Source organism: Trachinotus anak, unplaced genomic scaffold (assembly GCF_046630095.1).
Source record: "Trachinotus anak isolate AG129_WGS33_773 ecotype Australia unplaced genomic scaffold, CSIRO_AGI_Tana_v1 ptg000016l, whole genome shotgun sequence".
Taxonomy (NCBI): domain Eukaryota; kingdom Metazoa; phylum Chordata; class Actinopteri; order Carangiformes; family Carangidae; genus Trachinotus; species Trachinotus anak.
In genome coordinates, this window is record NW_027273867.1 from 15,211,390 (window position 1) to 15,227,508 (window position 16,119).

The following is a 16,119-nucleotide window of genomic DNA, read 5'->3' on the forward strand; positions in this document are numbered from 1 at the left end:
TGGTAAGTTCCTGACTCAGCATCAGCTCTTGTTCCGTGGTGATCATCCTTTGGGTCAACACACCATATAATCCTGCGGCGAATCAGAGAGGCAGACCGTCCTACTCAAACACCTGATTGTTTTTTTTTTTTCCCCTTTTAATTGAACTTTCACTGAATCTGAGGTGCGTCGTGTTTCCTAATTAAGCAACAAAGCGTTTGAAAAATAGAATTAACAAGCAGAGCAGAGTGGGTGTACTGAGCAGCTAAAATGCAAAGAGTGCAGAAATTCACAGATGAATACTTGTTATACTTATCAGCCAATTATTCAAGTCTTTCAGAGACGTGGGATGATAATCATTCACAGAGGGGAAAAGAAAACTATTTTTTCTGTCAAAAGAAGCATCAAAGAAGATATTACCTCCCACGTCTTCTTAGTGAACCCTGAAATAGATTTACTGTGAAGCTAATTTTGAATTGAAACAGCTGATGTGTTCCAAAGCACCTGTTATATAAATGTAAGAGAATGGATTCAGGGAAAATGAAGGCACTGAAAAACACAACAGATGGATATATTCACATTCATTTATCTCTTCCTTCACTGATACCATTTTTAATTGTGAATATGTAAGAAATATGATTGCTGTAACCTCTATCTCACCCTGCAAGTGCTCCAATTGAAAATGACCTTCTTTGACAGTAACCAGCATGTCCGTGACCCCAAACTTGAAGTTAACCTGTTTAGTTCTGATGTAAGATCTGCAGAAACACTTCATGCATTTCCTCACACAGAAGCTCATTGTCCACATTTCTCTGCCAGCTCACTGATTTCAGCTTGTCCTATTTTATTTAAATGATACAATTAGTCTTTACCCAAATCATAATATGACTGTCATCTCACACACTGCATCCACTACATGTTTAAATACTTATATTCACCTTGCTCATTTATGATGGTAAGTAAACTGTGTAATTAAAATAAATGTGAGACCATTCATTCATTTATTAGACTGCTGTGCTGTAACATTTATTCTCCTGTTTTATCTGTTTCATTCAATTTTAGCTTATTTTTATCTTCAGCTTTACTTTTAAAAACCCATTTACATGTCCTTTAATATTGCCTTGTGTTTCTTAATCCCATTTTATGTCTTATGTACAGCACTTTGAACAGCCTTGTCACTGCTGACAGATGCTGTACAAATACACTTGCTCTATACTTTTCCTTTCCTTACACCATGGTACATAATCTATATTTTAAATGGAGTAAAGAATTCAGTGCCACTGTTTTTTTCTATTATTAGTTGTTATTTCATCTTCAGTCACACTAACATTAATATTATTGTTGATTTGTTGACATTAAGCTGCCCATCCTTGTCCACTTCCTTTAGGACATTTTGATTTTTGTTGGAACAAGGAACAAGCAGAGCCGAGAGTTTGATGTCAACACCAAAGAAAAACAATGTCCGGTTTCAGGGCCATGACATGGAACCTCACAACAAACAGCATCACACTATGTCATTGATCACCACCTATCACCTAAAACAGCTGGAGAACTATAGCCTACAATAGAACCTAACTATTTACCAGAACCACTGTGGTCAGGACCGCTTTTAAACGTATGTTGCATAACTGATGGATGATTTGAAGGTGATGCTGTTGCGTAACGATAATACTCATGGCATGTCTTGTCTTGTGTCTCACACACACACACACACACACACACACACACACACACACACACACACACACACACACACACAAATATACAGTGGTGTGATATTTCATACCTTTCCTACAAATCTGCTAGGGCCACAAGTTTGTTCCATAGCCATAGTGCAGATGTAGAATTTGTGCTTATCATTTATTTCTGGTGCTGTAATTACACACAATTTACATTCAGTTTGTTTGATTATCACTGCGCCGAAACCCCAAGAATCTGAAGATATCCTTTTTAAGTTCTTGCAAGAATCTGGATGATATCTGGAGCATATCTGGCGATTTTTTTGATATGACATCTTCCAGTGCAGTGATTGGAGCATGTCCAGTCCAGATTTCATCATGTATGGGTCATAGTTTGAAATATCTGGGCATTTACATCTGTGGATTCAGGGGAACTTTGCTCAGTGTATTTGTGTGACTATCTGCTTTGCACAAGGCAGAAAATGTATTAAATATTCAAGTGGCACTACACAGTTACCTGGTTGGTAAGTGTCAGCGTTAACTACTACTTGAAGGTAAAATTTACATTCTCTAAAATGGTGGACAGGAATGCAATTCACCCATGTCAAAAGAAAGTAACTACAACAGAAACTAGAGACCAGCTTGTGATAGGATCAGATGACACCGGATCAACATGTCGACCCATTAGTTCTCAGAAGTTATTACTACATTACTACTACGTTATTACATGAGTATTCAGTACTCATTACTACATTATTACTACCTTATTACTACATTATTAAAGGACTAAGTGCTCATGGGTTGGACCACGGCACTCTTCAAACTGCGCTTTCATTTTAATGTCAGCCATACACCTGTAAAGTTTCGTGACCATATCCTGCACGGTCGTGACATTATTACAGTGACAAAAATCTGCCAAAGTCCTGCAAACTACCTCAACGGGCATTCCATCTAAACATGTCTCCAGGACCACATTTTGCCATCATGACACAAACACACACACACACACACACACACACTCACAAGGTGAAAGCAATACCAGCCAAACACTCATGGCTGGTAACAAGGTGACTGCTCTTAGTTGTTTTAACTCCCTGTTCATTACTCCTAGCCTAGCATGACTGGAGTACATTGCACCATCAAGACAAGAGTTACACCACTGCTCAATGCTGCAAAAGTCATCTGTGTCGTCATTTTCTCTGTTTGAGGTAAAGTGAAGTAATTACACCTGTTCGGGTTTTCATAAATCAATGTCAGTAAGTTAGGTCTAACTGACCACTTGTGATGGAGTTTTTGATACTGTTGTTTTGCGCCACCCTTTATTCACTGCAGGCCATGAATTTAAAAAGAAGAGGAAAGTAGATCCTAATCCAACTTTCAATGGCTCTGACTGTAAGAAAGAAAAAAGATATTCCTTTATTTCCAAGTGTCAGTGCATAAAATCATTCCCATCTGTTGTTGCTCCTAAATCTCTGCATTTGGCTGACCTGCGGCTGCCTCCTGTCAGCCAATGCAGCATGTTGGATGAAGTCCAGGAGTTAGTGCATATAATCCCCCAGCATGCACCAAGCACTCGCGCGTTTGTCCAGAGCCAGGTTGTCGTTGCCATGCGGACAGCGAAGCAACAGGGGAACTGAGCTGCAGCAACATGGTTACACTGGAGTCGAAAAATTCAGAATGAGAAGATGAAGCCTTCTTGTTATGATACGTTTATCTGTTTCTCTCACATTGCAGGTTTCATTTGGATGTATTTTTGAGCATCAAAAGATTCTGAGGTGGAGCTGACAGCCCAGAAGATGTGCCCTGCATTTTGAATTCTCTTTGTGTCAAAATTTTATCCAGAGACAATTTCAGAGAAAAAGCTACACTTGTTAATGCTGCTGTGTTTTTTTTTTTTTTTTACACTAAAATTGTGAAAATGGCGCCATGACAATGACAAGTCCTCCAGACTGAAGAGACAGTGAGTTACAATACTTAATTTTCTTTTTTCTGTGCTTACAAATTACTGTAATTCTGTGGTTTTTACATTACCATCTATTGTATTTGAGTTACTGAAGCTGTCAAGTCACAGTAAATGACTGCAATTTCACCTGTGCATGCTATTTTCACTCTCGGCATGTGCGCTCCCAGAGGAGTTCAGGAGGAGTCAGCCTCTATCATTCACTGCTCAGGGGAGTTGCTGTCATCGTCAACAATCAGACTATACTCCCAAGGTCCATACAAATATGTATCAAGAGAAAAATTGCTACCTGAAAAATAGGTTCTTAGATGCAGCTACAGCTGCTTCACTCTGGTGTGTTTGTGCGCTGAACTTTAGACTAAGTTTTTGAAAATGAGATTATTTAAGTAGAAAATCATTTAGGGGAGTCTAGCACTAAATTATAGACATGGGACCTAAATGAATTTGTTTGCAGTGACAAGAAAAAGCATACAATACCTGAGCATGACAGATTTGATACTTTACATCACAATCACAGATTTGTGCAGAAAATGTCACAGGTGTATCTGAAATTAGTCCTACTGTTGTCTGTCATTCTCCATCCGTGTTCACACGTTCTCTCCAGTGTTGCATCCTTCAGCACAACAACGTGTGAGGAGAGCTGCCAAAACGGAGGGTGGCATCCCACCAGAAGGTGTTATGTTGTTTTTCCTTCGCTCTCTTGGCAATTTGAACAGCAAATTTCAGCAAGTCACACATTCTTTTGAATAATTGGTCTCTTTATCATTTTTACAGGCTCACAGTTTGTTTGCTACCTCATATTCTTGTTCCCATAAGAAAAGGTGTCTGATATAGATAGATAGATGGATGGAAAATCACCACATTTTCTCAAACCAATACACAGATGCATTTCTGCTCTTGTCGGTCCCTACTGGTGGTTTTAGCAACAGTTCAAATAAACTGAGATGGTCAAATGATAGTGGTAGTTGTCTTTTACACACTCTTAACATTAAACCCTGGAAAAGTATTTCTGCTATTATTGTTGCTCCAGTTTTTAATATTGATAATATGATACTAGAACAAATATTTTGCTATTTTATCATTCTGGTTCTTCTGAATCCAAGCATCAACAAAGCACCTGAAATATAAAATTAGTTTTGTTGCACTGCTGTTAGCTAGTATTTTTGAGGAAAAAATGTGAAATATGACCCTTTAGAGTATTAAAAAGATGAGTTGTGACAATATTTGTATTGGTTGTCTTCTTCTCCTTGAATAAAATAATGCAAAATAAAACAAAAACATAGACCACATGATCTCTGCCTGATGGCATTTGAACACTTTATGAAACCATCATCTAATAAAAAACAAAATCCTATAAAGTTGAGGTGAGTTATCCCAAATAGAAACCACATTAGCTGTGAGTAATATTTTGCCTTAAAGGCCACTAGACATCCTTGTTGGTTGTTGGTTACATTTTTGCTAATTATTTTCTTGCTAATACATTCTACAGGCCCTGAAAGATGCAGAACATACTGCAAAATGTCTTTTAAATCAGCCTACAATCTGCCTTCACAGTAATCGCAGCATCAAAATAAACAAAATATAAAATATTGAATGTGATAAATGCAAAGGAATGGACTATGAGCACCTTTGACATTACAATTTGCCCAAAGACAGAGGATGTTTACAATTGTAGACCTCCAGATAATTGTGCATTTAAGTCCATGTGCAACCTCATGTGGTGCAGGTTGACTCTTTCTCCCCCTTTCTGTTTTCAAACTGCATTAATAAAACAAAAACAGAGTGAAATGACAACCTGTTCTTATCTATTCCAGGTGGATCTGTCAAGTTCAAATAAAACTATCCACAGGACTGTGGCCTCTTGGGTGACTGGTACAACAGCTTAAATGTACAGCAACAGTCTAACACATGTTTTAGCATCAAATGGACACTGCACCACCTGTTTGAGTGGAGTGAATTCACAGAGTCATACAGAAAGTTACATGGTCTATAGGGTTGTATAGAAAGAGATAAGCACTGCTGACTGAACTCCGCTTTCTGTTGGTCTCATAGAGGTCAACCGTGGTTTAAATGTGACGTTTAGAGGTTTACAGTGCTTATATCAGAGACAGCTTACTTCAGTCATAAGAATTCTTGCTACACAGTCTCACAATACAGCTACAAAACCAAAATCTTCACTCACGAGATGGAGCTTTCAGCTGCATCTTGTGATCAGTGAATAGAGACTGGAAACAATAGTTACAAAGCAAGAGATTAAGGAGATAAAAGAGACAATAAACAGAAATGAGATATAGCTACAAGCCATAAAATAAAAGGCATAAAATCAAGAGAGAGCCAAAAAGACAAATGAGTTTTGACTCTATGGGAGGGGCTGTTCCAGGATGGATGATACTCTTACCTCTGTGGTTTATCATCCAGGATTATTGCAGTACTGTAATCAACATGAGTACAAACTGAAGTCACTGACATTCAATGTCTGATAAAGAAGAGAAACATTAGACAATTTCTTTTGCTTTCTGTCTTATTTTTTCTTCAGTAGTTATAAGTCTATGAAGAGAGGACCCCCAATCAGCAGCTGTCTGGTTATGAAAAGCTACTTCCTCTTAGCCAAGAGGTAAGAAAAAAAACATTTTCAGTTTAAAAGAATAGATGAATGCAATAGACCACATCTTAACACTGTTAGTCTTGTTGTATTTGTGTGCAGTTATGTTATGTTCCCCCACTTTTCCTGATGTTACATCAGTAAATATCATCCCTTTCACTCGTCTCACAACTTCCTCTCTCTCGCTCACACATATGCAGGCAGGCCACCAGATGTTTGAGGGGATTGTCGTCCACCAACTGCTGTGCTGGGGAGTTTTCTACTTGCTGGCCACAGGGGTGGCATTCACATCTGAAGCACGTCGGTCGTGTCCACAGTCCTGCCGCTGTAACTACGAGCTGCTGGACGTGAATTGCTCTCATGGCCAACTCAGCACGGTGCCTAACAATGTCTCACAAGATGCTAAGCTATTAAACCTGACTCATAATAACATAAAAACTCTGGTGCATCTGCAGTTCCAGACTTTAACACAACTGTTAGACTTGGATTTAAGTGACAACCTTTTGACAGTGGTTGAACTGGAAGCCTTTCATGGCTTGAAAAGTCTGCTAACTCTGCGTCTTGCCCGCAATCACCTGAAGATTATACCTGTGGGAGCATTTGCTGGATTGCCAAACCTGCAGTTACTGGACATAAGCAGCAATGAGATCCTTGTTTTCCTAGATTTTACTTTTCATGACTTGGCAGCCCTGCGGTGTATTAAAGCAGCAAATAATGACTTAGTTTTCATCTCTAATCACGCTTTCACTGGACTAACCAGTCTACAAGAGCTGCACCTTGATGGCTGCAACCTCACTGCAGTGCCGACAGAGGCCCTCAAACAGCTTAGTGTACTCAGAAGCCTTCATTTTCACCGATTGGGCCTCACCACACTGCCAAACTATTCTTTCCATCATCTAGTGCGCCTCAAGGAACTTGTCATTTCTCATTGCCCCTGGCTGGAGACATTGTCAGGAAACAGCCTCTTTGGCCTAAATCTTACATCCCTAACCATTCAACATTGCAACCTCAGTGCTGTCCCCTACGTTCCTTTGCATCATCTTGTATATCTTGTATACCTTGACCTTTCCTTCAATCCAATCACTTACATTCATGGGAACCTGCTTGGAGACTTGCTCCGGCTCCAAGAACTCCATCTGGTTGGGGGATCATTGTTACGCATCGGAATCGGGGCATTCAGGGGTTTAACACATTTCAAATTACTGAATGTATCTAGAAACCTCCTCACCACGCTCGAGGCGGGTGCTTTTCAATCAGTCAACACCGTGAAAACTCTGGGACTTAATGACAACCCACTGGCATGCGACTGCCGTTTGCTGTGGTTGGTGCGAAGACGCCTTTACCTGGACTTTGGTGGACAGTCACCAACTTGCACTACCTCAGTCCAGATACAGGGTTGGAAGTTTCTTGAATTCCCTGAAGTTGAGCTACCAGGCCTGCTAACCTGTCGCCAGCCTCGAATTCTGAACCGCAAACCTCAAGAAGTGAAAGTAGATCAGGGACACACAGTAGTATTTTATTGCAATGCAGAAGGTGACCCTCTGCCATCTGTAAGCTGGCTAAACCCACAGTTAAAACCTCTATCAGCTATTGGTAGAATACGCACTCTTTCTAATGGCTCATTGGAAGTTCGCTATGCTCAGCCTCAAGACGGTGGCACTTATCTCTGTGTGGCATCTAATGCAGCAGGAAATGACAGCCTGCCTGTCAGCCTCCATGTGCGAGTCTTTCCATCATCTTCTAAAAACCCTTTTCGTCTTAAAGGTTGGTTTGCCTTTCCGTCCGCCTCTCCAGGTGTGAATGGAAATCAGAAACTCCCATTTGATGTCAAGACATTACTTATAGCAGCGACCATTGGGTTTCTTTCATTTTTCAGCTCTGTGAGCGTATGTTTTATTTTCATGCTCTTCTGGAGTAAGACCAAGGGGCAAATAAAGCACACTGCCACAATTGCATACGTGCCACGAGGTGCCATGTCGAGTAGTAATGGAGGTGCAGGAAACTACATGGAGACAAGCAGGTTCACCATGAAACTAATATGAGCCAATAAATAAAAGGTCTATTTTATTTTATTTTTTGCTTAAATGGTAAAACTAAGGTTTTTCAGCTGTAAAATATAAAACTACCTAGCATTAAAATCCCAATTTCTAGTCAGAATTGAAAAATTACAATTAGAATTTAATTTTAGTGGGTTGTGTTTAGCAGAGGCTGACAATTAATACATTCATATAATTGTGAGCATTTTAGCAAACATCTCTGTAGCAAAGTGATACAACAAATTAATATTATTAATGTTACGATTAATGTACACAACAGTTGCAGCTATATAGCATGTCTTTTCTGTTCAACTTAATTTGATATATTTATATATTTTGCTAATATTCTGATATTATCACATTTACAACTGTACTCTTTTTTTAATTTATCTTTTTTTTTTCCCAATTAATCACTTCATATGATTTCTTTCAAAAAGCAGTGTACAATAAAATGGTTGTGCTTTAAAAAATGTCATTTTGTCTTTATTGAGTGACTCTAAGTCCAGAATTTACATTAAAAAAACATCAGATGCAGTAAACATTGTGTCTGCTTTGTGAATGTTCACTGGGCAGATTTTTAAGGCTTTTTTTTTCACATGACCCTATAAAATCACATAACACTGAATATACAAACTATAGAGGCAAATGAAGCAGAGAAATAGCTTTAGTTTTAATCTGACCACAAAACAGTAAACAGCTACCACAAAATTTAAGGTTTAACATCTTGAAGCCTAGGGAGCCTCCATATCGTTTAAATAAGACAATGAATAAAAATCTTAACCTTCATCAAAATTGCCACAATGAGATTCAGCCAAATCATATTGTTGCCATGGCAACACATCGGCTCTTAGTGTAAGCTACCAACTCCTTTCCAAACGATTCAGCAGTTAAGATGTGAATGAAATAACGCTATATTACATCAAATTAAATTGTGCACAGACTGTATGCCTCATCAACGAAAATAGAAAAAATACTAAATTAAGAGCAAATTTATTTTGAATGTAGCTTTTTACCGGAAGTACCTCCTGTGCCCCGGATGTGTTGGTTAGCTACAAGAAAGTAGCGGTTGTTAGCGACTTACGCTAGCTATGCACTTAGCTCATTTTACAACAAACTTTATTGGCACATTAGTGTGAATTTAAACCGCGTTCACAACTTAAATAAAATATGGGCACAAACATATAAATGAGTAAACGCAGCGAGTAACGACGAGATAAAAGAAGTCTCTTAGTCTAGAGCGGTTAGCACAACAGTAGCTATCAGGTAGATACCTAAACCGTAAGTTAGCATTGTTTAGAAATTCACAGCAATGAGTCTGGCAGTGGACCGGGAACCCCGAAAGACTGCGGGAAACCGCATGTCCAAACTACTGGATGCTGAAGAAGAGGATGAGTTCTACAAGACCACTTATGGAGGCTTCAACGATGTGAGTGATCAAACTAATGGACAAAGAGTGAGCTAGCATTAGCTCCCAACGAGCTTGAGTTAGTTGATTTTCCAGGATTTTCATAATAGCACAAAAGGGACGTGTTGTTAAATTAAAAATATCGCACTGCTCACATCTGAAGACAATTATTATTATTATTATTATTCTATTTATTAATAATCAAAAAAACTGACAGGTGTAACGTCTAAATTGACTAAAGCCTATCACAAGTTATGAAAGGGCCGTCACAAGTAGGAGGATGTATTTATTCTAATATTTACTCCAAGCATTATTAAATCCATGGCGTGTACAAAATCTTAGAAACATCTCTCAGTATAACAAATTACTAAAGTTGAATCAATGCCTCTCTGAAACAGTCCCGACATCATCTTCATGAGGGTCGTATTTATGTATTATACTGCATTAGTTTTAGCTATGTGTACCTTAAGAGTGCATGTTCAAGTGTGTCTCAAAGTCTCTGTCTCAAAGATGTGTCACTTTGACTGTGTTCATGCCATCATTTCTACAGTTAATCTCACAGCTGATATTTTTGAGTAGGGCTTGTCAAGTGTGCTCAAAGCCAAAGTAAGTGGAGACAAATACAAATTCAAAAATCCAACAGACATTAATATAAAACCTCCAACATGGAAAGGGCACATAAACAGAGTGTACCTTCAGATAAGGCCTGCGGTAGCTTTGGTCATGTGCAGGGGGATTTGGCAGTGGCTACTCTGACAGTTGTGACGTTAGTCTCAGTTGAGGTTGACAAGAGTAACTAGATTTAAAAAAAAAAAGACAAACAAATCCTCTGTTCAGTTATTTCTGATTTCTGCTGGCGCTTTAATAAAACAGTGTCCCCATGCCTGTTCACATACTTACATTTAAATGCTAGTCTGACTTTTTATTTCAATCAAGTGTTTTTAACTTGTGACTGGTTTTGCTGTTTGCCAGTGCAGTTTGTTTGTGTTTGCATATGTTGTCATGATTTTAATAGCACAATTGAATACCTTTGCAGGTTTTCTCTCATCTATGCACTTAGTTCTAAGATATAGATTATTTGTCTTCCTCAGAACTCTTATTTGTCTCATGTTGATTTGTAAACTTGTATCATAATCAATGCCAGGAGTCTTGTGTAGCTGAAAAAAGCTGCTAATTTGCTTTTGGCTGAGAAGGATCTAAGTTTGTGATGTTCTTGTACATGTACAAGTGATGTTCTTGTACATGAAGTGTCTCCCCCTACATGAACCTGATAGCTGTATCACCTTGAGATATACTTAGTGTCAACACAAAAACATACAGAGAGCTGCTTTTCTCTATGAGTTTGTGTGGTAGGCCTGAGAGGGAGAAAGAGTATCTGAATCAAAACTAAACCTGCTTGTTGTATGGGGGAGATTCTTCTTCCCTAAATCTCCTACTTAACAGCCCCTTTCTGAGCAGACATGTACATTATTGAACTTAACTTAGCTACACTATACTAGTCTGATTGATTTGACTTGTATTTACTCAGTACAAATGTATGAATACAACATAAGGAAAGGAAAATCTGGTTTAGTGAACTGACTCTAGGGTGTGCTTTGAAAATTGCTTCATTAACACATAGTCTCTATCATATTTAATCAATTTTAGGTTAAATTAGAGTGTGTTTTTGTTTCCTTTTAGGAATCAGGAGATGATGAATATCATGGAGAACATTCAGACACAGAGGATGAGGTGGACAGCGACTTTGACATCGATGAGGGGGATGAGCCAGACAGCGACCAGGAGGAGGATGCGCCTCGACGGAAAAGTCGAGTTGTCACTAAAGCTTATAAGGTAGCGACAGTCATTTCAGCAACTCTCAGACTCTGAATCAGGTCTCAGCATTAATAAGTGAATCTAATTATCTTGACAAGTCTACATTCATACCCAAGAGACCTTTGAATGACATTGCAGCATTGACTGCTGTGCTCTTGTGCCATGAGAGTATTGTTGAATTTGTTTAATGCATAAACATGGGAACTGTTTCTCTTCTAAAACCAAATTAACTAGCATTTGGCTGCCAGCTTGTTTTTTCTCAGCATTATCCAGTGAAGTATTTTTCTCAGCATGTGTACTTTTCAGCCCTACTTATGTTCAGATAACAGCACCCATGAACCTCTTTTACTGTGGATACTGTGTAGCCACTGCAGCCATTGGCTGCCAAGTGCAGTTCTCTTAACAGAAGCCAAAGGAGCAGAAAGATGATTAATTTTGCTTTGCCACCACACTATAGAATTAGATCACATTATAGTCACAAGCATTTCTAAGTTGCTGTTGGGAAAGTTTGGACTTATTTTGCTGGTTTGTTATACATGTTTGAAAAAGATGGCTTTTGTCTTTGTTTAATCCAAGGAACCTATAAAAGTGGCAAAACCCAAACCCAAAAAACCCTCTGAGGAACAGAAGAAGACTGAGAAAACTAAAGTGGAGCTCAAAAGGAGGATTCCACAAGAATTCCAAGATTTTAGCGAAAGTAAGATTGCTAAAACCCTTCTACAAAAACCACACTCTTCTCAGATACCTCCACATGAATTATCTAAAAACACTTCACTGAAATTGTTTTAACACACAAACCGTCTTGTAATAAGCACATTATGATGGAGGGTGAATTTTTTAATAAATAATTTTTGAACACGATTCGTCACCTTTGCTTGGGGTTTGAGGGTTTGTTTGAGCTGTATGCCTTAATTGTTCTTCTAGCTCGTAAGTCTGTGAGACAGTCCACCAGTGAACATACCCGAAAGACCAATCTGCGCTTGCAAGAGCGTCAGGATGCCCCACGGAGAAGGAGAGGGGCTCATCGTGACCGGCCCCTTACCCAGGAAGAACTGCTGGCTGAGGCCAAGATAACAGCTGAGATCAATATTAGATCACTAGGTAAGAACATGTTGGTCAAAGTACTCAAATGCAAAGAGTGTTCTGGCTCCAAAATTTTCTTTGTCTTCAGTAAAATGTTATGTTAAGTACTTACTACGCGATCTTCTGTACATAGGATGTTATAGTGTTGACAAATGTGATCATATGTCTGACTTCCATCAGTAACATTTTTGTAGCCCATTTGTTTGGAGATACAGTAAGTCACTGTAGATATTGTGTAATGATTTACTCATGATTGTTGTTACTAAATTAGTTATGAATGCGGATAAGAATATATCATCTCAAGTTGTCTCTAGCTGTTTCACTTAATTACAGTAAGCATGAACTGTGGATGCCCCTATTCATTTTACTTTCTGTTTGTAGAGAACTATGAACGTCTAGAGGCAGACAAGAAGAAACAAGTCCACAAGAAGCGGCGCTTTGAAGGACCAACCATCCGTTACCATTCAGTCCTGATGCCCCTTGTCTCTCACTCAGTTTTAAAAGAAGAAAATGTTGATGTTGAAGGGTATGTATGATCTCATGCTAGCCTTGTTAGACTGCCTCATGCTAGGCAGGTAAATTATATCGTGGTTTATATCAAGTAATCAGGTCAGGTGGAAAATTAATTGTTTTGAATCAACACCCTGAGGTATTTAATCATTTTTAGAGTGGTGTACACCCAAACATTACGTGACCATGATTAGTGGTTCTGTTTATCAGTTGTCCTGCTCTCATACCTGTAGTTCTTCACTTGACTTGACCTGTTATAACCATTGTAAAAAAAGATGCAATAATTTGACCAAAACAAAATTAGGATGAGAAAAAATTAGCCACTGGCAAGTAAACTGGTAATGATTATATAGACTGTTGACTGCGCATAGTGTGGCACAAATTTAATTTTTTTCATTTTACCATCTTTCAAAGGTTGGATCAGGACGTTCCTCAGACTGCGCCACAAAATCCCACCACACCTTCCCAGCAGCCTGCTGGAGGCTTGTGCTCCCGTACCTACATAACATTCAGTGATGACGAGGCGTTTGAGGCAGCCTTTCCGCACAGTGTACAGTCAAGTCCTCAGCTTCCCGTCCAGGAGGTTTGTCCAGTCACCCACAAGGCTGCGCTGTACCGAGACCCAGTCACTGATATACCTTATGCTAACACACGAGCCTTCCGCATTATCCGGGAAGCGTACCGTAAATACGTGGCTGCTCATGGATTTCCAAACACTTCGGGAGGGGTGACGGGACTTGACTCCTCAGCAACTAAGGGTGCTCGCCAAAAAATGGTTGTCAAGCAGAGTTCTGCTGCAACATAGGCTAGTTTAATTAAGAAATTTAGGATATAGGTTTGCGTCCTTTTTATATATTTTTCAGTTCAGGCACAGCGACTTGATCATGTGACATGTGGGAAAACCATAACAAGTTAATCACCATCACAAGTACAATTTCTTCAAAAAACTTTCTATATTAACTTATCTCTATCCATACAGTGTCCCTGGCACCAGGAATTTACAGAAAAATAGTTTATTGGATTAAGCAGTAGCTGTGATAATTCTGTTGCAGGTGTTGAAGCAGCGGAAGGTAACATTTTGCAAATAATTTCAGTCTGACTGTTGCCGGGGCAAAATAAAATTACATAACAACTCAATGAAATACAAACATGGACAACTGAAATGAGTTGGTACATTCCCTTAAACTGCAAAACAAGTCTTACTTGTGTTGTCTCTGTGTATGGGTGTTTGTTCTGTACATTAATACCCAGACAAATCCAGGTTGAGAGGATGAAAAACTACAGCTTGGCTTTGGAATTTAAAATATGTTTGCATCTGCACATTGGTATTGGCATTTTTTTTTTTTTACCGTGAAGATTTTTTGTTTCTACAAATGTACATACTTCTCAACAAAAAATAAATATTTGAAACTTTGAAGAATTCATATTTTCTTTTTCCATGAATCTAACGCTCAAACATCAAACACTGAAACAACAGCTACACTGCAAGGACCTCTGTGGAACTGCACACTAAAACTGCCCCTCACCACTTGGAAGCCACTCTGAATCTACCCATACAGTGGGGTTTTGTGTTGTCCTCAAAACTAGCTTAATATTTTTAAAAAATCTTATTTTCACTCTTCTTTCCAACCCCACTGAAATCACACGATATACTTTGCATTCAAAGCTATAAATCCTCCTTGCTATTGCTCATTGTTGAGTTTCAACAGAACAAGCATTGAATTTTTAAAGACTTTGGTTTGTTATTGACAGCAAACCTGTGTGTCTTCCACTTGTCCTAATTTCATCTTTCTAAATGTTGAGTCTGATTTTTATTCAGATTTTGGCCAACTGCACGTTGGAATATGTTTGAGCTTGTTGTGAAGCTATTATGTTAAGTATTTTTTTTTTCTTTTTTTCTTTTACTGTCAATAGCAGACAGTTTGTGCTTCAGTCTCAAGTGTCACAGAGAACAATACTGTTGTGTTGACCCTTTAGGGCCTTTATTTAGATTTTCTGTATTTATTGTGTCAGGGTACAATCACAGAGCAACAAAGTTACCCTGAACCCTGCTGAGTACTTGACTAGCATGGCACCTTTGACCCCTCATGCAATGAACAAGAATCTTTCTCCTTCACAGTGTCCTTTAGCTTTTGGCCATTTCAGCCAGTCTCTGTTACATAAGAGCCTGCTGGGGAACAAAAACAATGTGAATGTTTAATTAAACAACTTTCAGTGCCTAAAATAATCAAGCGTAAAAAGCACAGTTTTGAAATACATAATGGACCTTTCACAACATGTCTATTATTAGATAGAAATGGGTTTGTTTTTCAGCTGATGTTCATACTTCAGCCAGGCACGTGATCGATGAGGATGATGTCATGGCTGACTGGTGAAGCCAATGTTAAATAATGTTGGAGTCTCAGGTACAAATCCTGCTGTGTCTGCCTTCATGTCAGTTGAGTCCCCAGCAGATGGTTTGAGCAGAAATTGCAGGAAGTCTCCCAAAATTCAGATTTGACATTTCTACCAAAAGGATTGTGTTTCACTCAAGCAGATTTCCTCCTGCTGTTCCTGTAATGTCCTGATGATGTTCATGATCTCACTAAGGAGGCAACTGCATCTTTATTTTATTACAAGTAACCAGGCTTTTGATGCCTGAGCTTCATTAGCTCTTTTGTCTGGTGGTCTGGAGAAACTGCATTTTGCATGATCTCATGTGCAAACCACATCCCTCTAAGCTACTACTATAGCAACCACTGTACATGCTTCATATGTTCTGGAAAGCCAGTCTGTTTTGTGGATTGATTGAAAGAAAAAAAATAGAAAATGGCAAGGTTTCTTTTTCAAACTCAAAATAGGACCTCATTTCAAGATGAATGTCTTTGATATTAGATGTGTCCTAAATCCAGACTGCATACTAGATCTAAGCAGCTTTTGAGTATTGAGTGTGTTCGTAATGGAAAAGTGACAAAGCATTGATGACAAAAATGCGATGTTCAGAAGAAGCAGGAGAAGATGCTGATGCCTGGACCAAAAGATGGTGTTGTAATAGTTACAGAAACACCTCA

At 38.8% G+C, this 16,119-nt stretch overlaps 2 protein-coding genes across 7 annotated transcripts; both read left to right on the forward strand.

Annotated features, from left to right (window-relative positions):
* Positions 1 to 3,224: 3,224 nt before the first annotated feature.
* On the forward strand, positions 3,225 to 8,726 carry LOC139634445 (leucine-rich repeat and immunoglobulin-like domain-containing nogo receptor-interacting protein 1). Of its 6 annotated transcripts, none has more exons than XM_071500904.1 (3): positions 3,225 to 5,506; positions 6,155 to 6,232; positions 6,421 to 8,726. In XM_071500904.1, the coding sequence occupies exon 3, from the start codon at positions 6,433 to 6,435 to the stop codon at positions 8,260 to 8,262; it is 1,830 nt and encodes a 609-aa protein (XP_071357005.1). In that variant the 5' UTR covers positions 3,225 to 5,506; positions 6,155 to 6,232; positions 6,421 to 6,432; the 3' UTR covers positions 8,263 to 8,726. The 6 variants fall into 6 exon arrangements, with proteins under 6 accessions (XP_071357005.1, XP_071357001.1, XP_071357003.1 ...); XM_071500900.1 differs by having other exon boundaries at positions 3,225 to 3,618; positions 5,433 to 5,506; positions 6,155 to 8,726; XM_071500902.1 differs by having other exon boundaries at positions 3,225 to 3,618.
* Positions 8,727 to 9,294: 568 nt separating this feature from the next.
* vps72a (vacuolar protein sorting 72 homolog a) lies at positions 9,295 to 14,486 on the forward strand. The gene is made up of 6 exons (XM_071500745.1): positions 9,295 to 9,682; positions 11,342 to 11,494; positions 12,053 to 12,173; positions 12,401 to 12,577; positions 12,941 to 13,085; positions 13,484 to 14,486. Exons 1-6 carry the CDS (start codon positions 9,566 to 9,568, stop codon positions 13,872 to 13,874), a joined length of 1,104 nt encoding a protein of 367 aa, XP_071356846.1. The 5' UTR covers positions 9,295 to 9,565; the 3' UTR covers positions 13,875 to 14,486.
* Positions 14,487 to 16,119: the final 1,633 nt, after the last annotated feature.